Source organism: Sphaerodactylus townsendi, linkage group LG02 (assembly GCF_021028975.2).
Source record: "Sphaerodactylus townsendi isolate TG3544 linkage group LG02, MPM_Stown_v2.3, whole genome shotgun sequence".
Lineage (NCBI taxonomy): Eukaryota > Metazoa > Chordata > Lepidosauria > Squamata > Sphaerodactylidae > Sphaerodactylus > Sphaerodactylus townsendi.
Genome location: NC_059426.1, coordinates 68,738,583 through 68,766,564, shown reverse-complemented (window position 1 = coordinate 68,766,564; position 27,982 = coordinate 68,738,583). Strand labels below are relative to the sequence as shown.

At 44.4% G+C, this 27,982-nt stretch overlaps 1 protein-coding gene across 1 annotated transcript in view; it reads left to right on the top strand.

The window, feature by feature from the left end:
• Positions 1 to 27,227, top strand: part of SPTB (spectrin beta, erythrocytic) — a 39,278-nt gene extending 12,051 nt beyond the window's left edge. The window contains exons 9-23 of the mRNA XM_048485781.1: positions 2,396 to 2,533; positions 4,662 to 5,418; positions 6,338 to 6,540; positions 8,424 to 8,514; positions 9,516 to 9,662; positions 11,543 to 11,806; positions 12,333 to 12,548; positions 12,788 to 12,877; positions 14,146 to 14,430; positions 21,940 to 22,070; positions 22,298 to 22,502; positions 23,376 to 23,750; positions 24,310 to 24,554; positions 25,475 to 25,613; positions 26,652 to 27,227. Of these exons, the coding sequence (XP_048341738.1) occupies positions 2,396 to 2,533; positions 4,662 to 5,418; positions 6,338 to 6,540; positions 8,424 to 8,514; positions 9,516 to 9,662; positions 11,543 to 11,806; positions 12,333 to 12,548; positions 12,788 to 12,877; positions 14,146 to 14,430; positions 21,940 to 22,070; positions 22,298 to 22,502; positions 23,376 to 23,750; positions 24,310 to 24,554; positions 25,475 to 25,613; positions 26,652 to 26,672 (3,307 nt within the window). The 3' untranslated portion in view covers positions 26,673 to 27,227. The remainder of the gene's footprint in view (positions 1 to 2,395; positions 2,534 to 4,661; positions 5,419 to 6,337; positions 6,541 to 8,423; positions 8,515 to 9,515; positions 9,663 to 11,542; positions 11,807 to 12,332; positions 12,549 to 12,787; positions 12,878 to 14,145; positions 14,431 to 21,939; positions 22,071 to 22,297; positions 22,503 to 23,375; positions 23,751 to 24,309; positions 24,555 to 25,474; positions 25,614 to 26,651) is intronic.
• The last annotated feature ends 755 nt before the right edge of the window (positions 27,228 to 27,982 follow it).

Genomic DNA, 27,982 nt, shown 5'->3' with positions numbered 1-27,982 from the left:
CACACTGATCCTATCCCAAGGTGGTTTTCTCCTCGCTAAGTTTAGTTTATTTCTGGTCTTGAAACATATGGGGGAGATGGCTTGGGAAATTTTTTATGAGGGAGAATAAGAAGTGGGGAGAAGGTTTAAGAATTCATTAAGAGGACATGAATATTTTTAAATATTCTGTCCCTCCCCTCTTTTAGGGGATTGGTTAGTAGGTCGCCTCTTATTGTATTATTTATTGTATTTGATATTAATACGCTGCTTTTAATGGGGTTTTAATGATTCAAAGACTATAGAGCCATTTACTATGATTTATTTGATGATTTGAGATTTGTTGATTTTATTTTGTGCTCTATTTGTATGTTCATGTTCACCCCCCTAGCCCTTCGGGGGAGGGCGGTATATAAATAAATAAATAAATAAATAAATAAATAAATAAATAAATAAATAAATAAATAAATGAAAAGGATGTAATAGAGGTCAAAGGCAGAAGTCTGGAGGCAGAAGTAGTGACTGACTTCTGCACATCTGGGTTATGCTGGGAAGGGGAGACACTGGCATGGCTACAGGGGCTGAGCAAGGGGAAACTGCCCGGGGCATGCATGTACCCTGCACCCCTGCCACGGCTCTGCCTGCCCCCACCCCAGAACACCTCCAGAACACCCCCTCCATGCCCCTGGCCTGGCCACGCCTCCTCTGTGGTTCCGCCTGGGGTGTCGTGCACCCCCCCGCCCTGTGGGCGCTACACCACTGCATGGCTATTAGTGCCCTGCATAATAAGTGTGTCATCAAACTTAAGCATAGACTTTCAGCCACAAAACTGTAACATAATAGGCAGCCCTAATTCTTAAAGTGGGTTGGACATAATAATCTCAGTGTCTCTCTGAGTTATTAATATTGGTGCAAAATAAAACGCAGTGAAGAGTCCGTGATGTCTTAATTGTGACCTCCCAAACACCACTACAGTTTTTTGGGGGGACAACTACAGAACTCATAATTGTTTGATCTAAACCCACAATTTACTAGTCAATAAACCAAAATATCAGGATTAAGGTTGGCTTATGTATCTGAACTCAGGTGACTGAAATGTAGTCAAACTTTTACCATCTTCTTCAGGCTAGACAGCTGACCCCCTATCTATCCTGCCCTGACTTAGCCACAGTGATCCATGTGTCACCTCCAGGCTAGATTACTGTATCTCACTCTACGCAGGCCTGCCGTTGAGACTGCGTTCAGGATCTTGAGCGGTCTGGAACCATCGTATCTGACAAACTGCATTACCCCTTATTGCCCACGGAGGACACTTCAGTCCTTCGATAAAAATTTTCTGGTAGTCCCTGGCCCCAGGGATGTGTGATTGACCTCAACCAGATCTAGGGCATTTCAGCCCTTGGTGGAATTTTCTGCCAGCTGACACCAGGACCCTGTGGGACCTTAAACAGTTCAACAGGGTCTGCAATACACAGATTTCTACCCAGATGTTCCACCTTTGGTTGAGGCCACTGTTGAACCCCAATATCATCAATTGGTCTCCCTACAATAACCTACAATAACCAACTCATTGACACTCTGTGACCCCCTCCCCCCCAACTTTGCTCATGCTTAGACAATTAAATTTTTTATCCGTGCTGGGCTGGGTAGTTTTTAGAGGCTGCCTATGGATATAAATATGTTGCCATCTTGGGTTGTTTTAGATAAATATGTTGGGTAAATTTTTGTGTATGTGTAAATTGTTTTAAATGTTTTGTACACCACTCTGAGCCCAGCTTTGTCGGGTGAGGCAGAATGGAAATCCAATAAGCAAATAAATAAAAACTCAGAGGCAATCTTGTCTTGTTCCCAGTTTAGCCTTTGGTTTATGAAACAGCACTGAAATAAAAAATGAATAAACAAATTATAACTCAGTTATGTTGAGGATCCTCACAAGTTGATAAGAAAATGTCAGGTTGATGTAAAACCTCATGAGCCCTTCGGGGGAGGGCAGTATATAAACCCAATGAATAAATAAATAAATAAATGTAGATCATTGCATGTGATAAACATACATGTGTTTTTTGCTGCAGTAGGCAACAGCTCCCCAATGTTTACATGATATATGTCTGCATAGCAAGAATCACATATGATGTGAGTCTCCATGGGATTTCCAGTAGTTCATACATCAAAAGGTCAAAATACCTTCCATGGTATGAATTTCGTAGCGTGAGGTGATACTGAAAGTATAATAGTGAAGGGGACTTCCAAAAGCAGAATGAGCTCTTCAAACTGGTTATAGTGGCACGGCCTGATAGGATAGAATAAGGTGGCATTTAGTCCCTGTCAATCACATGTTTTAAAGTTGATGCTATCTTTTGTGAGCCCTTCAGATAGGGTTGGGCTATAAACGGAATTAATGAATTATGTTTTATTTCAGATTTGATATTTTGGAGCAGGAAATTAATAACTTGGCTTCTCAGATTGAAGGGGTCAGACGAGCTGCCAGTGGCCTAATAGAAAGTGGGCACCCACGTAGTGGAAAAGTGAGACAGTGCCAAGAACATCTGAATGCCAGGTGAGGACCATATGTTTGTTATACTTAACTTCAAGATGCTCAGCGTGCCCTACATATGTTCACTTGGCCAAGGGCCCCTTCATTTCATCTATTGAGGCTTGTTAAGTATTCTTAGACAGTCCTTTAAGGGTGAGCATGTTCTATTTTGATGCTAATTGCTAATTCTACCTTTCCAAGAGATGTGTTTTTCCAGGTATATTTCAGCACGATGTCAGTATTTCCTGTTTGAGATAAATTGTATGTATATTTTAGTTCTGTTTTCACTGTTTTAACGACATGTATTTTTGTGAGTTTTAATGGTTTATTAGATGCCATTTAATGGTTTAATAGAAGCAATTTTATTATGTATGTATTTAATATGTTAGCCACCATGGTGGTCTTGATGAGGGTTTTTTAAAATATGTACATAAATATAAATAACATGAACTGCTAGGCATTCCTATGATAGCTGCTGCCAGGAAAACAGGACAAAATTAGGGCAAAATACACAATTCATACTGGGTCACAGGTATACTATGCAACTTGCAGTCAGATGTACATTGAGGGAACTCACCTCAAACAGGGCTTAATCACTCAACACTTGAAAGAAGCTCTGTAAGTGGGGAGAAAGATCTTCCCTTCCTTTCCTTTTGCTTTTGTCAGCAAAACCAGCATAGTGTTTTTTCAACCCCCTTTCTCTGGCTTTGTGCCATAGGGAAGAGCTGAAAAGCCAAGCCACCCCCTTTTCTCCTGGCAAAAGCTGGGAGGAAGGGAAACCAAAGGCTCCTACTGTCCACTCCTAGCACTCCCTAGCAGTGGCTAGTGATTGAGCACTGTTTCAGGTGAGTTCCCCTGATTTACATGGGACAGTAAGTCCAGTCACACACCCGCGACCTTGCATATGTCAGCCATATTATGTGTTTTGGCCCTTAGAGAACGCCATTTGCCACCATTTAAATCAGAGCAATTCTAAATAGTTTAAATTGTTGATTTAAATTATCAAGGAAGGGTAGTCTTATTTTATTCCAATCTGTTGCTGAAAGAAACTACTTTTGGTATCATATTAGTGACCTAAGGAAATATACTTTGGGTACTTCTGTCTTCCTCCTCTCCATTTCTGAGGTACCTTGAAGCCTCAGAATATAACATAGAAATATCTACAAAATGCATCCTTTCAGTAGGAAAGGGTTGTTTCATGGATAAGTAACCAAGAGATAGGGTGACTTGAACATTTACTTGGGTAACTAGATAGGCAGGGCAGATGATATGTTGCACATCCTTCTCTAACTTGGAAAGGCTCTAGCTGTCATGCTAAGGAGCCCCCAGTTACTATGCATTTAAACCATTTTTTGTTGTAGAGAATCACAATAAAAATGTATTTCTGAGTTTGAAAGAGGGCAGCCCAGGAAATGAGAATGGACATATTGCTGAATATTCTATTTCATTCATGGGCCCTGTCAGAGGCCAAATACTGGCCCTTAATCTTTCAACCACATAGATCATTCCCAGCTCTACAGTGAGGCAGTGACCAAATACTATGAATTCTGGGAGCCATGGTCTCTGCCTCTACCTCCATGTTGATGGGCTGCCCAACTTCCGCCCAGGAACAGCTTATGCTTCTTGATTCCCAGGACCCTCAGCTTCTCCTCATAGCTCATCTTGAGGTAGGGACATATCCGTTGGAAAGAGACAGCAGGTTGAAAGCCTAGGATGCCTCCTTACAGATCAGTTGATTAATTAGTAGTCTCTTTAGCAACTTCATCAGTAGCTGCTAGAATTAGTACCGTGTAGAAAACCTTACTTGAAGTCTTGGCCATTTATTTCCTTGGTACTTTTAAGACAAGTGAAGGCTTTTATAGGATGAATACCCATCACTGATTTTCAGTCCCACTTGTTACTAATAGGAGAAACACTGAAGATTGTCACGTAGACCAAGGAAAAGATATGCCATCCAACCCACTTGACATCAATCTTGGTGAAAGGATGCCTGATTGGATGGTGTATTCTTTCCATGCTGTGAGCTTTCCCTTGTTAATCTGTTAGCGTAGTAGTGTTCGGTTCGGTGTGTTCCTGTGCATACTAAAAACATTGGATGCAGAAGGAGTTTTAAAAAGTCAACACTACAGTACTGTTTCTTTGCTATTCCTAGGTGGAAGGTTTTCCAGGAGATGGTGGCTCAGAGGCGGAAAGCTGTGGACTTTGCCCTCAGTCTTCACAATTATTGTGTAGATTGTGAAGAAACAAAGAAATGGATCCTTGAGAAAACCAAAGTCATAGAATCTACCCAGGACCTAGGTAAAAACTTGGCAGGTATGATTGCCATGCAGAGGAAGTTATACGGCATTGAGCGTGACCTAGCAGCCATCCAGGCCAGGCTTGCTGCCCTACAACAAGAAGCACATCGACTTGCTGGAGAACATCCTGACCTAGCTGATGATATCTACCGTCGATTGGCAGCTGTCACTGGTGTCTGGCAGGACCTGCAGGACACGTTGCAGAGCCAGGAGGCCTCTCTTGGAGAAGCTAGCAAGCTGCACAAGTTTTTGCAGGACTTAGATGACTTCCAGGCATGGCTATTCAAGGCACAGAAGGGTGTAGCTTCAGAGGAGGTGCCCAACTCCTTGGTGGAAGCTGAGCACCTCCTGCAGCAACATGTTGCTTTGAAAGAAGAGATTGATCAACACAAAGATGATTATAGCAACGTCAAAGAGATAGGGGAGAGGGTGACTCGTGGGCAAACAGATGTGGAGTACCAACAGCTGGAGCAGAGGCTCCAGGGGATGGACACAGGCTGGAATGCCTTGTGTAAAATGTGGGATAGCAAGGAGAAATTCCTCAACCAATGTTTGGGCTTCCAGGAATTTCTTAAAGATGCAAAACAAGCAGAAATTATCCTTACCAATCAGGTATGGCAGCAGAATCACTTTAATGTAATTTTATTCCCATTATATTAGTACTTCAAAACTCTTACTGTGTGGTGCTTTTACAGTAGATGGGTGCTATACTGGGAAACAGTAATGGGATTTCCAAACTGTTCACAGTGCATTTGAATGTGCAACCGGACATATCCTCTAGTACAGGGGTCCTGCAACTTGTGGCTCTCCAGATGTTCATGGACTACAAATCCCATCAGCCCCTAGCAGCATGTCCAATTGGCCATGCTGGCAGGGGCTGATGGGAACTGTAGTCCATGAACATCTGGAGAGCCGCAGTCTAGTATATGTTAACCACAGGAAAAAACTGACTGTGGTAAATTCCTGCTCATTCTGGGTGATTAGATGTAACTATCACCATGGACAGGATTTGCCTTTCAGCCATTTTGAGAAGTGCTAGAAAAACAGAGCTTTCTAATGTATGCTGAAAGCAGAATCCTGTGCATGACAATGGTATACTTGACTATCATGCCACATTGTGCCATAAGTGAGTTTTTCTAGTGTTTGCTATGGACCCCACCGTATGTTCATTGGTTGCATGTTGCTAAACTAACTTACAGATTGTCTTCGGCTGGAGTTGGTGTCAGGCTTTGCTGAAGAGCATATAGTGCTGACTTTGTTAGTTTGTTATTAAATAGAACTAAAACTATGCTGTATTCCCAAGAGATGACTTGTTTTATGTATCGTCGAAGGCTTTCACGGCTAGAATCAGGAATCACTAGGGTGTTGTGGATTTTCCGGGTTGTATGACTGTGTTCTGGTAGCATCTCTGAAGATGCCAGTCACAGATACAGGCGAAACGTCAGGAGAAAATCTACTGGAACATGGCCATACAACCCAGGAAACTCACAACACTCTAATGGCTTGTTTTCTTCCCCAATGTCTGCTCTAGGACTTCACACTGGCTCACATAGAGTCCCCAGACACCTTAGAAGCATCAGAAGCTGCTATCCGAAAATATGAAGATTTCCTTGCTACCATGGAAGCTAACGAGGAAAAAATTACTGGACTGGTGGGCAGCGGGAACAAACTTGTGGCTGAAGGGAATATTTACTCTGATAAAATTAGGGAAAAGGTCCAGCTGATTCAAGAGAGGTAATTTCAGTGGGACTGTTTCAGTGGTGCATTGTGTCCTTGCTTTTAATGTAGGTCGGTATGTAGGAATAATACCAGAGCTAAATTTGAGTCCAGTAGCACCTTAGAGACCAACAAGATTTTCAGAGTGCAGGCTTTTCAGAGTCAAAGGTCCCTTTTTCTACTGCTGACCAACAAGGCTTGCTTCCTGAAACTACCCTGTGAGTGCCCCCTCTGCTGGCCACCACTGCAGGGTAGGTGACCTTGGCCTCAGAGGAGCTCAGCTATCCTTCTGGCAGAAACAGGACACAACTCAGGCTTCTATTCAAAAGCTCTTCACTTCTGTCAGGTAGTTAACACTTCACAACAGCCTCCTCCCTCTTTACTCTGCCTCCCTTTTATCCATCTCAGGAGGTCCCCTCCAGAGTTGGATTCAAATAATTCAACAACCAGTTCCGATGGTGAGATTCAAATAATTTAACAACTGGTTGTTTACAAGCACCATTTTAACAACCGGTTCTGCCAAAGTGGTGCGAACCTGCTGAATCCCACCACTGGTTCCCTCTCTCCTGGGAGCTCTCTGTTCTATCCTCCTAGTGGCTGACGAGCTGTCTGTCTTGTCCTGCCAGCCGGAGACTGGCTCTTCAGCCTTCCCAGCCCTCCTGCTTGATTGCAGCCTGACTGGGGCTGTGCTGGCCCTGCCCCACTCTCTGAGGCTGCTGAACACTGCTGATTGCAGTTTGGCCAGGGCTGTGCTGTCCCTGGAACTGCTGCGGTTTGTTCTTGTTGCTCTAGCTCCCTTGCCATGTCTCTGCTGTTTCTTCTTGCTGCTGGCTTCCTGGAGGTCCCTGCGCCTTGTGATAAGTTCAGGGGTGGGCTGTCAGTTATGGAATGCTCCAGGGTTCCTGGGTGGACATTTGTGACAAAGAAGGGGTTGGAACAGGCAGCCTGGTGCTGGGAGGCAGCCTTGTCCCTGGATACACCATCACCTAGGTTTTTATTCTGAGGTGAAAACATGCAAGAGGAAATCCAAGAATGACTTTTTACTGATCATTTTACTGATCTTGAAAGGATGGAAAGCTGAATCAGTTTTGAGCTAGTGCTGCAACTTACCACTCTTTGCAACTGGGCTCTTTTTTACTGAATCAAAGCTCCCTACATCCTATTACAGGGGTCCCAAACCTTTTTGAACCTGTGGGCACTTTTGGAATTCCCACATAGTATAGCAGCTTCAGCTGCAAATGGCTGCCATAAAATGACTTGAGCAGGATGTGGAGCTAGTTTCAAAATGGTTGCCTAAGCTTACCTTCAGTCACATAGTAAAGATCCTTCAGGTTTGTTGGCAGCTGTTGCCACAACAGTACTTTAAAATATCTGCACTGCCAATCAAAATCCTTACTTTCAAAAGCCCCACCTGGCCCTGCCCACTTTCTAAAACTACTTGGCAGGCGCTGACAGGCACCACCCGGGCACCCACGGTTTTAATATTTCCTGGAAATCCTGCAGGTCAAAAAAATTACTAAGTGTGAGTCACGGCTCTGAATTTCTGGTTCCAGTTTGAAATATATTATTTGTAGAGTAGGAGGCAAACATAGATAAGGCATGGATAGGGAAGCCGCTTGTTGTGTCTTCATTGTGCTTTGCCATACTTGCCTAGCGTTGGTTAGTCTATAAAGGATTATATTCAATTTGTTATTCATTTGTAGGACTTAAACCCTATGGGTGTATGCCTCTTGATTTTATAGTATGGTGCTTGTGATATGAAGTTGTTTGAGAAAATCCTTGAAGACCTATTGGGTGCACATAACTAGGCTCTCTGGATGTTGATCAATGTGTAACGTACTGGTTGGACTGCTAGAATGGAAATTGCTCTTAACAATGCTATTATTATTCATCATGTCTAGATATAGAACTAATGTCACAAAATCTCAGGAGGCATATGTGTTGTTAAAGAACAATCATGACCTGCAGAACTTTCTACAGAATTGCCAGGAGGTAAGGAAGCTGGATCAATCGGTACTATTCATCTAGTCGGTGCCTGTACTTACCTTTGATTTCCATATTCTGGATTACATCAGGAGTAAACACTCCTGCTTGGGCTGTACTCCTGCAGTTTAGGTTAGAGAACGAATTTGAGGTATTTAATTTAGGTTAGAGAAAGAATTTGAGGTATGAATTCTTATGTGAGCAATGTTTGGGTTAGGATTATGCACATATTTTCATGCACATTCTTGTTGCAGCCACTTGTTCTTTTAGTCTGGCGCTGTAGAGCCCAACCCGAACTGTTCTGAACATTCACAGAAAGTCTGGATATTTTTAACCCATGTATCATTCCTGTGATGAGATTGCAAAGCTGGTCCATGCAGATGATATTAAGTAAAAGTTGGTTGTTAATACCAGGAAAATGCATGATGAATGGCTGAACCTTGGTGTATATGTGCATTAAATGTAGTGTTGATACTCCTGAAATGTGTCAATAATTGCAGGCAGTTAAAGTCTGTACAATTCCCCTTTTCCCTACCCTCTTTTGATTGGCTCTGGGGAGCCTGTGTAGTAATCACTTTCAGATTGGACTAGAATGGAAGCAATTTACAGCTGGCATTAGAAAAGGGGACTTAGAGTCTAATGTGATTTGGGCACTCAACTCTGACAGAAAAATTCACTAAGGTGAGTCCCCCTGATGTAAGGCCTCTCTCCTTGGACATATTGAAGTTGGGTAGGTTGGCTGCATGAGATGAAATCTAATACAAGGATAAAATGATGTGTTATTCGTAGAAGGCTGAAATTATTTCCAACACTATGTTTCTAAGTAACTTCTCAGAGCATAATCAGTGACTAAAGTGGGCAGGAATAAACAGGTACAGAGCACTGTCAAATAATTTAGCACCTCATCTCACCATCATCATTTAGCTTACAATTTTAGCAAAACAGTATGGGAGCTCTGGAAAAACAGGCAGTCCACTTTCACCATTGCGCGCCATTACTTTTGTTCACAGCTCACTCTGTGGATTGATGAGAAAATGCTCACAGCTCAAGACATATCCTATGATGAAGCGCGGAATTTGCACAGCAAATGGCTGAAGCACCAGGCTTTTATGGCAGAGCTTGCTTCTCATCAAGGATGGTTAGAGAAGGTAGATGAGGTACGTGGTTTGGCACCTATAATAGCTCTTCTTTCTCTTCATTGTTATATTTTTATGTTTGGAGGTTCGAATTTTTGAAAAGGATTTAAAGATTGTTGCCATAACTACCATTCCTAGATTATTGCAAATTGGGAAATAAGTATTTCTGAACCATCTGGAGATTTATTCTTTGCTGAATTGTGACACTAGGAAAAAGGAGACTATGTTCTTGTACCAACTAGTGTGGCCCTCAGCAATATAGTTTAAAACAACTGCGATGGCTGAAATGTTCCAGTGCAGCTGGCTGTAATGTCCCTAGGGGAAAATGTCTGCAGCTAATTCAGAGTGTCAGGGAATCCTACCAAAAGCATAACAAAATATTTTACTGATGGGAGATTCCATGATACCCATCAGATACCCATCATGCATAGAGAAGTATGAGGAATGGATACATACTGTCACAAGAACTCTTGGAGGGATGTGATTTAAAGCCAGTTTAAAAAATGCTTTTTTCTGGAAATCAGCAGGACTTCACCTTCATCCAGAAGATAGCACCTAGTGAACCAATAATTTCCAAATGGAACAAAAACATTGTCAGTTTAGAAAACCATGGAAGTATGTTGATAAAAGGCTGAAGATACACCTCTGGTACATAACACAAATTGGCTAAAATGAAGAAAGGTTCTGTCAGGTGCTGGAAATGCGGAGAAGAAATACAATGGTGAACATGTAGGAAGGCTAGAGTATTTTGGCAACAGATCCATAAAGAAATATCAAAGATTTTAAAAGTTAAGATGGAAATGAAGCCTGAAATGCACTTGTTAGGGATTATAGATGTAAAGAAAGATAAGAGACCTAATGATTTATTTATCTACAGCAGCAATAATTATCTGGGCAAAGAATTGGAAAACTTCAAAGATCCCAGCAGTGCAAGAATGTTAAAATTATAGAATTTGTAAGATTGGCTACATTGACAGTTTATATTTTATGTAAATCTGATACGTAATTCAAATTGGAGTGGAAAGAATGGATAGATTACATTCTACAAGATTACAAGAATGATAATATTGTGATTGGCTGTGAAATGTTATAAATAGACAAATTTATTGAGGAAAGTTGGTGAAGGTAACTTGAAATGGAATATGTTATTTTTCTTTTTTGATGTTTTTCTTGTTAATAACATTCAGCAGTGGCATTGTAATGTATGTTGTGTTGTAGAGTTGTTTATAATTGTAAATGTTTGAAAAACCTATTATGGTAACAAAGGACTGACTCTGCAAAAAGAAAAGATACACAGATTGATCTTGAGGTGTGATGAAATAGTAATGTGATTGTGTCACCGTTACCCTGGCACCAGTTTTTTCAGTGGAGCATGACATGATGCTGCTACCAGGGCTCAGAAGTGTGTCACACAGCAGTCTGATTTCAGAAAAAGCAGATTTGCATTTCATTTCATTGTGGTTTTTGGTTCATGTGAATCAGATCTTGGGAAAGACTGAGCACATTTCATCAGGAGATAGATTTTCATGAAACCTCGTCCCTCCTCAGTGTCTGAATAGGGTATCTCTTTTCTGAGCTAATTCAAGGGCTACATTAAAATGCAGGATTTTTTTCTATTGACTTCAGCAATGCTGTATATATGCCATGGGAGAGCACTAGTATGGCTAACCAATGACTGCAAATAGTAATGGGCAGGGATCTTATCCAGTCCTCAGTTCATCAGCAAGCAGTATGGTGGTGTTGTGTTAGTTAAACAGAATTTCCCAGAGAATACTATTTTCTCTAACAACTTATATTTTCTTTGGGCAGGGAGGGAGTGGAAAGGTAGGTTTTCTCCTTTGCTGTCCCTGCATTTGACAAATACTTCCATGTTTTCTTTGCCTGACTTTCTTTTCTTCCAGGAAGGGCAGCTACTGGCAGAGAAGAAGCCCCAATATGCCAGTGCTGTTTCCAAGAAGCTAGTGGGACTGTATGAGCTTTGGGATAAGTTGCAGGCAACCACAGAAGAAAAGGCTCAGCACCTGTTTGATGCCAACCGCTCTGACCTCTATGCACAGAGCTATGCTGACCTTGGTGCATGGATCAGCGAAATGGAAGAGCAGCTTAAATCTGATGTCCAGGGGAAAGATCTCACCAGTGTCAATATCCTGCTGAAGAACCTGAAAGTATGTAACAAACCTCTTAATTCTTATTCCCTCCTCAGCTCCAAAAGCACATGGACTGTCACTCAAGTAGACAGCTGCTGGCCTTTGCAGGGGATTGGTAAGAGGTAGGCTGAGTCTGGCAGTGGTGGTGATGTAGTACAGTCTGAACATGTGAGGCAGCCACACCCCCAATATTTCTATAGGTACATTTGCTTGCAGATTGAAACATCCCCCTTCCACTCAGACTTCCCCGGGGGTACTTCCATCATTACATTCAGAGGCTCTCCATATTTTTGTGGCTCTGCTTCCTTCCTCCCCTTCCTTCTCCCAGGTAACCTCCGGCATCATCCCAGTCCATGATCTGGGGTAGGCTGTGACTGACAGGTGAAAACTTCTGTTAAGTCTCTTTAGGGGTGGGGAGGAATCATTGCATTAATTCTTTATTTTTGGAACTGGAGTCCCTGTAAATATTAAACCGGAGCCTTAGAAGGGCTGAAAATCTAAAGTGAGCAAGATAGCCGTGGGAATAGAGATTCTCTCGTTTCAGCGCCTGGATGACCAAGTAAGCGTGCGGAAGAGGGAGATGGAAGAATTGCTGTCTCAGGCTCCTCCAGCCAGAGGAGAAATGCATGAAGTGGATGGCAAGCATGAGGTTATTGAGAGACGCTTCCAAGATCTTCTGGAGCCACTGTGTCAAAGGAGGAAGGAGCTAGAAACAGCCAAGGCCAAGTACCAGTTGGACCGGGATCTGGCAGACGAACAGGCGAGTTCCTCAGTCCTCTGAACGAATCATTAGTAAAAAGCTAGAATTATTCTCTAACTGTAGGATCTTTAGGAACAGCATTATGATTCGGATTTAGAGGATAGGATACTCTGTTCCTCCAGCACAACCCAACTTGATGGCACTTATGGGCAAGATGCTTCAACTCCTCCAAGATTAGCTGAATAAGGACTTCCCTTTTGACACGCTTGAATTTTCATATCAGTTATTTTGTATTCTAGCTATGGGTGCAGGAACGTCTTCCCCTTGCTCAGTCTACTGACCATGGCACAGACCTCCTGTCAGTACAGCTGCTTATGAAGAAAAACCAGGTGAGTCTACCCAGGTATTTCTGTATTTTTCCCCTGGTCTGTGAAATCCATTTCCAGGTTGACTAGATCTTCATTGATATTTTCAAACATCTCAGTCGTGACTGATAACAAACAATATGAGAAGAATTGTCCCTTAGGATATTTAGAACAGACAGTTAACCAGTATCCCAGTGCGGTGGCATTTCAGTTTTTCTGGGTTGAGCCTATGTGCTGATTCTCCTGTTGTGAAATTCATAGGGGCCCCATGCAGATTTCCCATAGGTATGTTCTTGGAGTCCCTTTTTTGGGAACAACTTCCAGGAGTGTGCTGACCAATTCAGATCAAAACTGCACAGTACAGAAGAACAGTCTTAAGTCTTTCCCCTCATGCAGTTTTTCCAATCAGAAATGATGCTATTTGCTTGTTTTGAGAATCGCTCATCTACTAATAGCTACACATACATTTCCCCAAACAAGACAAGCAATCTGAGACTGTTTCAGGTTAGGCAAATAGCATGGCGGGAGGAGACTTAAGCCCCTTCTCATTGCATGCCATGGTCCTGGTCCAAATGTATCTAGGAATTAAGTTTCCAGTGCGGAACTCCAAGCCCCACATATCTGATTAAAAACCCTTGTTGCAGTCATGAGCACTGTGTAATGTGTGAATTGGACTTGAGTTTATATGCTATCATCCAACCCAGCCACGGTACTTACTCAAAGGAAGGATGGAAGCCATCTGTGTATTGATGACTCCAAATTTCCTGACAGCCTCAGCTAGTAGAAGTTAAAGTACAGTGTGGACAAAATAAAGTCTTCTAAGAGCCCTTAGTGCAATTGTCACCGAATAGAGCTAAAGTGCTCTAGCACTACCTTTGTGGAGCCAGGTAGGAGTGGTACTAATGTGAGGTGCTTCCCATTGCCAACCCTGAAATAAGAAAGGTGCTGTGGTCAATTATACTGAAAGCTGCATGATCCTGGAGGATAAACAGGGTAGCACTTTCCCTTCCATTACTGAGATAAAGGCTTTCCTGTTTGTTTTTCCAGCCTGTCTATATTTTTCATACATAGGAAAGGCTGCAGAAGGGGGGGGGAGGGGCAGATTCAGGTACACAAATCCGCATGTTGAGTTCTGGAATTTTTCCATCGCTGTTTTGCCTTCCACAGTGACCATTGTTCAGGTTCCTCAATAGAAAAGATAGTACTTTTCAGGAAGTCCAGGTTAGTACTATTCAGGAAGCAAAAATGTTCCGCAGCTTATCCAAACCCCCATTAAAATTGTTCCCTGTTAGACTCTGCAGAAGGAAATTGCTGGACATGCCCCACGTATTGAAGATATTCTTTGCAGAGGGGAAAGTATGCTGGCCGGAGCAGATGGGGATGGAGACTTCAGGGATATTGAAGAGCGCCTTAAGCAGCTGAAGGACTCCTGGGGTACTTTACAAGAGGAAGCTTCAAAAAGATTGCAGCGTCTGGAAGAAGCAAGTGAGGCTCAGCGATATTACCTGGATGCGGGGGAAGCGGAAGCCTGGATAAGTGAGCAGGAGCTCTACACGGTAACAGATGAGAAGCCAAAGGTAAGGGCATTTTGCTTATTAATAAATCAGTACATAATGCTTGATGCAGCAGAGGAATTAATCTTCACAAGGGGTTACATTCCATGAGGGCCCCATTCCAGTATAGTCGGAGCCATGCTTGCTAATGCCAAGGACAGTTAAGACTACCATGTCTCAGGCTCCAGTTGGAGCTTCTTTGCCTAACAGCAAGTAGCATTTCACAGATATTTCAATTTTTTGCACTTTGCAGCCATAAAGACCAAACAAGAGTTCTCCCTTTCCTTCATCCCTTGCTCAATGAATCTCAGAGCAGCACTAATAGTATCCAGTGTGATGCACTGTGTGGGCGCTTGCTTATGCACACATGCAAAATGAAAGTTTATAATGGACTGTAGTCTTGCCCACGAGGCCCCAAGGAAGAGACGAGACGCGGAGATTCCATCTGGTGGAGAGAGCCAGTAGCAGGAAGCGTGGGATCCCGTGATCCTGGCAACTCTGCCGTGTGCTAGGCTCTGCCTCCTTTTATTAGGGTTTACAAGAGGGGGGGCAATGTGGGCGGACCGGGAGGCAGGAGAGCTGAAGAGCCCGGGGAGATCATGCATGATGATGCATGATCTCTCATCCCGGGCTGCCTACGTGCAGGAGGGGAAGCATCCATGTCTGGGTCCTAGCGAAATCCACACCTAAAGGGGGAGGCAAGAGCCCCCTTTGTCCCTTTGTCTGGAACATCTGGTGAACCCCGTGGAGTCAGGCATCTCATGACCTGTGACTCCCACGGAGGAACGGGGTTGGGGGAGCCGAGTGCGCCCAGAAGGCTCGGGGTAGCCGGCACCGGCATCCCAGGAGAGCTCTTTTCACGGTTCTGCTGGGTTCGTGGGCTCACCCCTACATCTCCCCGCTTTCTTAATGCGCTTTATAGGAAGGAAGCCCGGTGTAATTGGGAGTTGGGCAATTTAGGGGACGCTTTTGCCTCCCCAGGAACTTCAGCTCGAGAAAGCTGGTTGAGCTGTTTGTGCAACATGAGGACCTGGTTGCGACGTAGGGAAAAGTCAAAGGGTTTCTTACATACATTATAAGCAAGGCTAGAAATACATTGCATAGAAAGGGCTCCAACGATAAGGCATATACAATCAAATCCAATGCAGAAATAGAACAGCAGCACAGTATCCCGGCAACTCACGCACTGTCATATGAATCCTCAACAATAACAAGCAACTGTCGGTAGCGGCATTGATTATCTAAGGTCGTGCTTTGATCTTAGCTCTTACCTTGCCGCCTCGGAGGCCAAGGAGCATCCAAAGCAGTCGAGGAATGGAGTTGATGGACTTCGTATAGGGCGCAGGGCCAATGACGGGCCGATAATTTCCTTGGCGTTCCGGAAACAAGTCCAGGGACCTGGGCTGCACAAGGGAAGTCAGCGAGGGAAACTTATACTCTGCTTCGAAGCGGCAACCAGCGTTGTTCCGGCAAGAGGGGTCGAGGGGAAGGGCGGAGCGGGAAGGGCGGATACTGGGCTCCCGGGGCGGAGCCTGAGGCAAGACGATGGTAAGGCGGCTGAGACAGCAGAGAGTCCCAGCGGAAAAATCGAGCGGGATGTTGGACAAACAAACAAATAATATAACTTCTAAAATCCAAGGCATGCAATAACTTCAACCATCAGTTGGGTTACAGTAAACAATAAGCATTAAGCTAAAAAGCGATACATAAGCTGGATGATGTAATGCGAAAGGGGAGGCAAAACCCGTGGCTGCATAATTGAAGAACCAATGCATGGCTCTTGCTGTTTGACTACCAAAGCTACAGAGCAATGGTGTTAGAGTCCATGGATTTCTCAAGAGCGTGAGAGGAGAGCTACTGATAGTCTTTGTGGCATTGTAGCAGTTCAGTGACTCCCGCGAGCTAAGGCTGCGGCGGAGAAGGCATGTTCCGATAACAATCAGTGGTGGCTGAAAACAGCGAGAGAAGTTCCAAAGGTTAACCTATCCCAGGAATGTTCCTGGCTGCAACTCCAAGCTTCAGCCAGGGCGGCAGAGAGGGGAGAGAGAATAGCGATTGTAGATGAGGAGCAGCTTGACACACAGCACTCTCAACCTCTGAGCCATGTGCTGGCTCCAGGCTGCCGTTCCCTGGGGGGGGGGGGGACAGCGGGGGCTGGCGATCTCCATGGAAGAATAGGTGTGCTGGCTCCAGAGAGATCCCCTCCCATTCCTCGGCCCAGGCTGGGGGCGATCGTGCCCTCTCAGCAATAGGGGTCCGGGCTTCTCCTCATCCCCTGGGATTGAGTTGGCCCCATCGAAAGCTGGAAAACCTGTGTGTGGAAGAGAGAAAACAAGCAACGCTTTTCAGGGGGTTTGTGCGCTGGCTGAAGTTAGTTTTGCTGAGTTATTTCCTCACAGATGACAATGGAAAACCTGAGCCCTGAGTGGGGCTGAGCCCTGAGTGGGGGGGGGGGCTACTCCCCTTTCTTTGTTTGTTTGGCCAAGATTTCCTTAGGTGCAGTTAGCTGGGCCCATTCCGGCCCGCATCACTTGCAACATCTGCAAAGGCGTTAGGAAAACACAAGGCAGAGACAGGAATTGGCCGGAAGGCTTGGGGAGGAGGGAGAGGAGGGGAGGGGTCACACTCCAGGTCGGGTGCTTGTTTGCAAAACAATCCCAATCACCCGTCTAGAGTGTAGGTTTTAGTAAAAGCAACTTTTAAACAATTCACAACACTTATAGTCATATCGTGAATATAAACAATCCATAGGAAAAGATTTAGAAAGAAAAAAATGTAAAAGAAAGAAACAGTTCCTGGGCTTGGAGAGTTTGATCACACGAGCAACTTGGAGAGGGGTTTGCAAAAACCCTTTATCAAATCCTAGATCTATAGAGGTGGAGTAATGCGTCCAGCCCATTCGAGAGAGAAGGAGGAGGTGTGCAGAAGAGAAGGGAGGGGAAGGGTCCGGAAGTTAACTCCTTACCTGCCCCTCCTGTAAGGGAGACTCTCGCTGGTTTGAGCTTTCGCCCGATCTTCACACGAAGTGGGAGGCTGTGTAAGATAGATGGGGCTGAGAGACCCCCCCCTGGCACTGTGACTAGCCAGGTGGCACTCAGCAGAAAATGTGGGAGCACGGAAATAATTCTGGCTTCACATATAAACTTGCGCCACGCCAATGTGGCAGTGTAGGCTCAGATACACAAAGGAAAAGGTTCTCAAGGAAAGGTTTGAGAAAGAATTAGAGGGTTTAAGCTAAGATGGAGGCGGCTTGAAGCAGTTTCCACTGGCATCCTAGGGAGTACACGGACTGTGTTCCTTTTAAAGGCCGATGCTGTAATGGGTGAAACCTTTCAAGGCATTGGCACACATAACCAAAAGGAGGAAAACTCTAGATTGAAGCACAAGAGCATAGTTTAGAAGCAACGGAAAAATCCCTCTTATGAGGGGAAAACCTTAGGGGTCCTTTTTAAACGGGCAAGACACGCAGAGCATAAAGCACATATAATAAGCAAGGCAATTCAGTCATCAATATAAACAAAGCTGAAAAGGAAATGGGGTTAGTCTTTGTCCCAATTCTGTAGGAAGTGTTTCCAAGCTGGATCATTTTTATTGAACATACAATTGGGGACATCTCTAGGAGGAAACAACATGAGCTGAACGCTGTGAAAAAAGAAGGTTTAGGTGGGGGTCGACGGTGGAATCGTGCAAGCCTTTGTTCTCTATGGGCTTGATTCAACCCACTCATTCTGGTCTTTCTTAGAGGTACGCATTATGTTGGATCTTTAAGCGAGAATGGCTACACCTGGATTTGGGAAGCTTAACCTCTGGATCTCGCGAGGGCGGTTCCTTTGCAGGCTGGGATCCCTGCTCTTCCCTGAGAGGTACTGGCTGAAGTTTGCCGTTGCTGGGTGCTTTGAGCTTAGGGACTCTGCATCATGCCTCAGAGGCCATGAGATCTGGCTTGAACCTACTGCTGAGGAGGGGGCCAAGGGGCTTCTTCTTTATGAAGGACTCTAGGCTTAAGGCCATTATGCGTGAGTATCTTCCTCCTCCCAGGCCTCCCTGCCCTGTAGATTGGCTATGGGGGCATTTTGGCGGAGGTCTCAAGGTCGTAGTCCCTCTCTTGGTTAGCTGAGATTGACTGGGCATGGTGCCAGAATGTTGGCATTTCTTCCGCCGGGTGCATTTCTTCTTCCGCTGCAAATCAGTGGCTATGCGCGCTGCTTGCCTTGCGGAGTTCAGTGAGAACGCTTGTAACCTTATGGGGCGATGTTCGACAACTCGCTGGTGTCGCCTCTTTCCCCACACATGGTCGGGTGAAGTGACAGGGCACATGATGCTTAGGAGGTCGGCTTGCCGCTCTTTCTGTCAGGGTTTCCTTCCTCCGCGAGATCGTGGTAAATACGCCTGCTAGGAGTTTTGAAACCCGCACTATTATGTGGCATTGACAAAGGTGTGGTGGCTTCGGAAACGGGAGGGGGGAAGCGGAGCAGAAGGCGGAGCAAAGCGAGTGAGGCGGCAGGGCCGCTGGTGAGCACGCAGAAATGGGAGAGTTTGAATGGGGAGAGGGAAGCAAGTGAAACGGGAGGAGGACAGGTGTCCTGCTTAGTGGATAGAGAAAGTTCCGGGCTTGAAATTCAGTAGGTGAAAGACGTGCTAAAGGAGGGAGATCCAAGCGGCAAAGACAATTCATGGACCTGCTGCAGGCTGATGGCTATTAGCATAACATTGTCTCCATCGTCAGTAGCAATGACATCGGGCGCCGCCGAGGCTCTCTGTGCAGAGTGCTCCCATGTTTTCCTCTGCTAGCGTCCTTAAGATTGAATGTCCCCTTTCTGGGTACCATGGAAATTGCCTGTCAATCACCTCACCCAATTCGCGCAGCTCCCCTCTTTTTCTGGAGTCCCTGCCTGCTTTGCAAGCGCTTTCAGCTCGCTAACGTAAGCTTGTCATAAGGCCGCGGCTTTTGCAAGCTCTCATGCTTACCGGGTGGTTCTCGTCAGACGCAGAGAGTGTCCTAGAACGCAGATCCGTCATGGATGCCGCCTCGGATCCAGCCGGACGGTATCGGTACCGAGAAGCCCTTTCTCAGGCTGCACGGGCACGGGCGGGAGGTTCTGGCGATTCCCCGGGTTGCCTCGGCACCAGCTTGTAGTCTTGCCTCCACGGCAGGCCCCAAGGGAAGAGACGACGCCGAGATCTCCATCTGGTGGAGAGAGCCAGTAGCAGGAAGCGCTGGATCCCGCGGATCCTGGCAACTCTGCCGCGGTGTGCTAGGCTCTGCCTCCTTTATTAGGGTTTACAAGAGGGGGGGGCAATGTGGGTGGACCGGGAGGCAGGAGAGCGGGAGAGCGGGAGATCATCATGTGATGCATGATCTCATCGGGCTGCTACGTGCAGGAGGAAGCATCCATGTCTGGGTCTAATCCACACCTGGGGGCAAGAGCCCCTTTGTCCCTTTGTCTGGAACATCTGGTGACCGTGAGTCAGGCATCTCATGACCTGTGACTCACGGGGGAACGGGGGTTGGGGGAGCGAGTGCGCCCAGAAGGCCGTAGCCGGCACCGGCATCCCAGGCGCTCTTTCTACGGTTCTGCTGGGTTCGCGGGCTCACCCCTACAATGGACCTCCCCCAGATTAGGCAGTGGCAGAAATGCTGTGTCAGCAAGAAATGTCTGTGCTCCTTTCACACATCACTCAGAGGCAGGATTTGAAGAATACTTTAAATTTCTACATGCTGATACAAGTGCTTAAGCAGTATATTTCCAGCCTTGTTCAGGATTATTTTGGGTGCCAAAAATGAACCAGCACCTCCCCTGTCCCTCAGACTCCTCTGGGAGGTATGCAAGAAGAGAGCAGAGATGGAATTATGGTGCTAGTAGTGGTGACTTGGGCCTGGGTGAGTGAACATTGGAGCTGGGAATAGAGGGTAATGCTCCCCACTCGCAATCAATATGGAACAGTTCAAATCTCTCCAATTTATTCAACTAGGCAATACCTGTTAAGTCTCACAGGGGTGTATGTTGCCATGCCACTGAGCGAATGCTGAAGCCTTCCTCCAGCCTAAGGAGACATCCCCCAATATAAGTGGCTCTGCTCCTGGATAAAGAGCCAATTCAACAAAGGGAGGGCTCCTTAAGCTGGTGGAGGCTTCAGACTTTGCTGAGCACAGGGGGCAGATGCATCCAGCAGCTCGTGATTTTAAGTGGTTTTATTACATTCTTGAAGCTATCTGGGCTGTAGAGGTGCTCTGCTTGCTATATGTACAGTAGGCAGCAGCAGAAGTCAAACCTCATTTGGCCTGAAAGATCTATGATTAGACCTTCCTGTAGGGTTTAAAGCAGTGGGGTCGGGTGAGGTCCTTCCCCGGAACCTGCTTTTAGCCTTTCAAAAATTGTGGGAAATTCTAATTATGGAGCTCCCCTACTTCAGACTTGAATCATTCTCTGTATGAATGAAACAGAAGGGTGAGGGAAGCAGTAACAACTCATGTAACAAAAGAAAACAAAAGAACTAAATGCATGATAATCTAGAAGTGACAGCCTACGTTCTTTTTTCCTTTGGAATGGACAGTTTATTTCAATAACATTCTCTATTAGTATTCTGTACCGAATGGTACCCCGGAGGCCCCTATTGCTGGTTTTACTATTCCTTACGGAGTGTATAAGTGTGATGCTGTGAGAGAGAACATAGCAATTTTTATCATTTTAAACCAAGGTGAAAATTTAGACCAGGAAATTGTTAGGTTATCTCTAGGTCAGAGCTTCTTATTTAGTCAGTATAACCTCACCAAATCTATGAATGACCTTTACCTCAGTTTGCTTTCACACTGTGTTCAACCTTTCTTGCTTGTTGCTATTTCCAAATCTGGTGGCTCTGCATTTTTGAATTTATGGATCGTGAGTCCCTGAGGACTTTAATACATTATGTCCTTTTCTGACCCTTTTACTCAGAGCCTAGGGCCAAATTTCTTGATAAGCAGTTAACAGATTTGAATAATTTCTCAGACTCAGAGAAGTTTTTTTTTCTTTTATCCGATGCTGATCCTTTTACTACTCACAGTATGTCACTTTTTGCTTGGCTGCTAAAAAGATACTGGCCAGATTTATAGTGAGTGAGAGTAACATCCCTCCCAAACAGTTTTAACAGACGTTTTTAACACTGATTTATTAATCTTGAATTTACAACGTATATACACTTTTTTACATTTTATATACATGAGTATATTTGTCAGTTTATATACCATATATGTAACTTATATTGTAGTGACTTATGGCTATTAACTGTTAATCAATACAAAAAGAAGTGTCTATAAATTGCAATTTCTTGGAGAACTTGTGGAGCTTACATACTCTAGGCCCTGAAATTGTGCATTTTGCTTATTAATAAATCAGTACACAATGCTTGATACAGCAGAGGAATTATTCTTCACAAGAGGCTACATAAATGGGCCTCATTCCAGTGGAGTCATAGACATGCTTGCTAATGCCAAGGATAGTTAACACTACCATGTCTCACATGCTCAATGACTGAAGGGATTTTGGGTTGCAGGATGAAGAGAGTGGGATTGTGATGCTGAAAAGACAACTTCGACAGCAACGATCAATAGAAGACTATGGAAAAAATATCAAGCAGCTGGCTGGCCGAGCTCAGAAGCTGCTCTCCAGTGGCCACCCAGAAGGGTGCGTATCTATAATCAATGCTGGTTAAGTTCTGGAAGTAGTAGCAAGCAATGGTCAGGAGGGTAAAAGAGCATGGTGGTGTCTGACCTAAGGTTATGCATCATATCATTTTACCAAACTGTTATGTTTTCCAGAATCCTAGTCCAGTGCATATGTACTGGATTGTGCTGTTTCTCTTTCTTTGACAGGAAACTTGTTTCAAAAAATATGTGTGTGTTTTTTTCTAGGGAGCAGATCATCCGGTTGCAGGGGCAAGTAGACAAGCAGTATGCAGGCTTGAAGGATCTAGCTGAGGAACGCAAACATAAGCTGGAGCACATGTACCACCTCTTCCAGCTGAAGCGAGAAGTAGATGACCTTGAGCAGTGGATTGCAGAGAGAGATGTAGTGGCATCATCCCAAGAGATGGGGCAAGACCTTGACCATGTCACTGTGAGCAAGCTCTGTGAGAATGTGTCCTGGCCCTGACCCTCAAGGCCATGTTTCTTAGCCTCTGTTGCCTTAGCATAGTGCAGGAGTGTGGTGGAATAGTACTGTAAAAGCTGGCAGCATCACACTTACGTGCTAAAAAGGGTCTTTGATCAAATGGTCTTTGATTGGCCGGATGGGGAAACCAAAAGGCCATGGAAATTCACCCAGGACAGGAAGATGCCCAAATAAGGCACTTCAAAGATTTGGGGAACCGCATGGCCAGCAGGGAAGTTTTCTTGGAGTCTAAGAACAAAGACCTAGATGACTCTATGATGGGCTAAGCTAAGAGAAGCACCTCTGGGCTGGATGTCCGGAGAGATCCATAAGAATGTATTCAGCAGAGCAATCTCTGTAACCGCATTTTATTTTACTTCTTTGATTTCTATTTTTCAATAAAAATCGTTTACTCAGCTAGTTGGAGTTATTGGAGAAAAAGACCCAAGTTTTACTGAAACAAGTGTGGCTCTCTCAGGCTGGGTTTCATGATAAGGAGGAATGAGTGTGATAGATTGTCAGCAGTGCTACTTTGCATCTAGAGGGGAAATTGCTGACAGATGGTTGGGTGCATTAGAATTCCCCTTAGCCCAAGAAGACCTGTACATTGCTAATACAAAGAGTGGCTGCTTATAAGAAGGAGTGTCCATTATGATCCCTGAGCACAAGAAAATGTAGAATATATACAGACATGTATAACATATGAGATATGAATTGCACTGAAGTTTCAGCATTTAATTTTTAATTTTTGGATTAAATTATGAAAAATGCATCCACTGTTGAATGGCTCCAAAATTCTTAGAATGCTTATCTGTTCATTTTGGTTTGTTTCTTGACTAGCTGCTGCGGGAAAAGTTTCGTGATTTTGCCAGGGAAACAGGAAGCATCGGGCAGGAGCGGGTGGACAATGTCAATCTCATAATTGAGCAGCTGATTGATGCTGGTCACCCGGAGGCTGCCACGATTGCAGAAATGAAGGATAGTCTAAATGAGAGCTGGGCTGATCTACTGGAACTGATCGACACCAGGATGCAGCTGCTGGCTGCCTCCTATGACCTGCACAAGTTCTTCTACGATGGTGGTGAGATCTTGGTTCTCATCGAGGAGAAGCAAAAGGAGCTACCTGAGGAGTTAGGCCGGGATGCCAACACAGCAGAGTCTTTTCACAGGCTGCACACAGCTTTTGAGCGTGATATCCACTTGCTGGGAGTGCAGGTAACTGCTTCATTATTAGAAGGAAGGTCACGTCCATCCCTGAAATAGACAATAGAAAATATATCTATGAGAATACCTCAGGGGTGTTATCCACTATCTTTTCACATTTTGCGAATTGATTTATTTTGCAACCCAGTGGAATCTCAGATTGGATGCATGTTGTGCTGAAGGGACAGTTTGAATGTTGATGTTGATGACTTGATTGAGAACAGCTCTCCTTGAAAGAGCAACCCTGGTGATCAGTGGGGTGACAAATGTCACAGCCAAATTGCCCCTGTATCCAACTCTTCTTGAAAGATTTTTGAACATACTAAATGAGATTCTTCCAAATATCTCTGAGACCAAGGTTCAGAAAGGGCAAATGTCTACGTATGCAGAGCCCTGGTCGAGACCTTCATTCAAAAGAACTTGGTGAAATAGGCAATATTCCCATTTTAAACCTAGGAAAACTAGGACTGATACAAAGTTGTCTATCTAGACTTGGCTGAATGGAGGATTTGAACTCAGGGTTTCCCACAGTTCAATGCAAAGTCGTCTTTTCTCTGGACTTCCATGACAGGTTCAGCATTTCCAAGAAGTAGGAGCACGTCTGCAAGCAGCCTATGCTGGGGAAAAAGCCGTCGCTATCCAGAAACAAGAGCAAGAGGTAGTGAAAGCTTGGAAGGCCTTGCTTGCAGCTTGCGAGGGACGGCGGGATCAGCTGGTTGATACAGCAGAGAAATTCCGTTTCTTCATCATGGTCCGGGACCTGATATTTTGGATGGAAAATGTGATACGGCAGATCGAAACTCAGGAGAAGCCCAGGTAACAAGGTGGTGGAAAGGAGCCAAGGTCCTTCGTGTTCCTTTCCCTAGTTGATGCCAGGTGAAACTTGTGCAAGCTTCAGCATTTCAGCTAGTGTCGCCAACCTCCAGGTTGGGGCTTAGAGATCTCTTAAAATTATAATTGACCTGCAGGCTACAGAGAACCTGTTTCCTTGGAGAAAATGTTTACTTTAGAGAGTGAACTGTATGGCATAATAACTTACCGAGCTCCCACCCAAACCCCATTCTTCCCAGTCTCCATCCCCCCTCCAAAAAAATCTCCAGGAATTTCTTTCTTTTTAATTATTATTACATTCTAAGGGTGCAATATTCTGGAAAACCTCAACAGTACATAACTAACTGCATGTTATATTTTTCACATATTCTCTCTATGATCACTGGAGCAGTAAATGTCAGCTATGAAATCGCCATGAAGAACTCAATTCCCAAACATGCGGGGGCCCAATTTTGATTGAGATTGTGATGTGTGAGAAGTAGGAGCTTAAGCCACCACCACCAACACACACACACACACCGTTTTCCCAACCTAAAAAAGCTCTGGGAGTGCTGCATGTGAATAGATGGGATATGCAAAGGTTTCTGCAAATAATGCCCCTCCCCCCCACACACACCGCACTTGAGAATTGAGTACCCAGTGGAAAACTCTCAGTCAGCACCTGATTGAAAGTCAGCAGGAGGAACTCAGATATAACCCATGGAAAAACGTAACATTAGTTAAGCCCCAGTTGTCAGAAACAGGGCTTATATGTCTTTGGGAACAGTTCTCTAGAGTTACTGTGTGTCATAACTGTCTGATGTCTAATGGAGCTCTGAATATTTCAGTGGAGCATGTTGCCTTTTTGAGAACGGCTGGCTGTTAAAAATGTCCTGCTTATTTCTCAAATGTCTTCCACATTGAAGGGATGTTTCGTCTGTGGAACTTCTGATGAAATACCACCAGGGCATTAAGTCGGAGATAGACACCAGAGACAAAAGCTTTGTTACCTGCATCGATCTCGGCAAAACGTTGCTACAGCGCAAGCACCATGCTATGGCTGAGGTGAGGGTTTTCATGCATCAGCCTTGCTGCCAAATAAGGAGTAAGACAGACTGCACTAAGTGGGTACATGTACTGCCTCCTTTGTAGGTTCATAGAGATGTAAATAAACAATGAATTGCAGGAACTGAAGAGCTTCCAGCCCTTCCCCAAGTCTGGTTTTAAATCTGCAACAATGCAGCCATTTCTAGTGAACTTTCCACTATTTCTTCTCAAAAGAAGGGGGGGTTATGGTTTTCCTTTTGTTGCAGAATGGTGTGGAGTGTAAAAATGTTACAGTTGACAAGAATTATGGCAAAGAAAGAAAGAAACCAAATTGGGCAGGAATTGAATGGGATTTTGAGAGTAGGAGCAATTTTATGGGAAGGGTCGCAATTATCCACAGACGATAACCCAGTGTGATGTAGTATAGTGGTTAGAATTTTGGACTGTGACCATGTGGAACTGGATTCAAATCCCCATTCTGCCATGAAGTTCAATGGGTGGTCTTGGACCAGTCACTCTCTTTAAGTCTACCTATCTCAAATGGATATGATGAGGAAACATGGGGTGAGTGGGGCCATGTATGCCACCCTGTTCTTCTTGGAGAAACGGTAGAATAAAATCTAATGAACAAATAAATGCCCCCATTTTTTTCTACACTGAGATGCTAACTATAACATTTGGGGTTAAAGAAGCCGGGAGGCAAGTGAATTAATTTATCAACATTCCCTTTTCTGTCAGAATATATTCAGAGGTGTATGGAGAGCTACTTAATGTGTCCCAGTGACCTGAGCATTCAGTAAAACTTTTTTTTACTCTTAAAATAACAACTACTTTGCTACCGCTACTTCACCATTGGTGCTTTTAAAACTTCCTTGCTGTTTGACTAGACATCCTGCCAAGAGCCATCATGGGCCCCTGGACAAAAATTTCACCCGGGCCCCCATATGACTCTGATCCAAACCAAATATAACGAAACAAATCAATTTGCTTGTTGTTACCATGAAACTATAATAATAAAAGAATCAGTATGTCAATCCATTTGTCCTTTTTTGGCAGGCCAAACTCATCAGAGTATAAAGCTAGGAGATTCAGAATTGACCTCCAACTTCAGGGTGATCTGTAGGAGTTCTAGGGCTAAACTTGAAAGGCATGGGAATATCCTGGCCCCAGGTGAGACATACACACCCTTGCACTATTTGCAATGGATGCTAATGATCTCTGTGTGACAGGCTTAAGTCATCAGAAAATAATGCCACACGCTTGAAAACTGGTCACCCCTCCCAGAATGATGGAAGTTGCAGTGCCAAAAAAGGGGGGGGGGGTTGATTAGAACGCTAAGACAAGATGCAATAAGAATACTGTCATATGCTTCTAATATGCAAATAATCCAACATAGAAGGTTACTGGGTAACACATTCTCAGCCAGTGTCATTGTGAGGATGAAATGGAGGACAGGAGAACAGTACAGTTCAGGGCAGCTTGTGTTGAATGAGAAAGGAGTGGAAAAGAGGGAAATTAAGAAAAAGAAAGGGAAAGTTTATTTTATCTTGTTGCAACACACTACTGTTTACCTTGGTTTTGCAAGGTTAGTCTAGTGGAGGGCCTTTTACTCTTTTCAGCTTGCTTGTACCCCTAGTGGCTGCATTCAGAACTGCATCAAAAGGAAAATTGGCAGAAAGATGTTTGGCTGGATGCAGCTGACTTGGCAGCCTGAATTTTGTCCCCTCCCCCAGTCCCCTCTTGTCAGCAGCCGAGCCTGGAGTAGAACTACTGTGTGAGAAAGACATCCTAAAGCTCCTTTTCCATGCACAATTTGTTGCATGCTTCTTTCAACCCTGGCCCTGGTCATTAAGGAGATTCTCACACTATATACAGACTTCTAGTGACAGATTAAATGGAGTGAAAAGTGAGTTGCAGTGAATAACTGTTACATTGGTATGTTACAGCAAATTTGTAAATTTGCAAGTTGGTGACATTCACAAATCATACTCCCATGAACATTGACAGTGATGCAAATGTTGTTATTAGTTACTTATGCATTTGTGTGTGTGCATGAAAGGTGGGGAAATTGGGAGCTGGATTCATCTGAATGATTTGCATATAAATATAGTGTCTGTCTAGTCTCTATGTTTTGAGCATTCATTGAAGCAAATACGAAAAAGAATTTAAGTGTCTGGGTGTTCATATCACAGAAGGGTAAAAAAATGTTTTTGTTTTCAACAAAACCAGTCTATACTGGAGCCTACCAGTGTTTCTATTCAGTCTTGCCCTTGAGCTCCTTATGGCCACTTCATAGGGCAAATCCCATCATGCATGGCTTTATGTCATTCAGGTCTCACAGAACATGTTTGGTAGTCAAGAAGGGACCACCTCCCTCTGTTACTTGC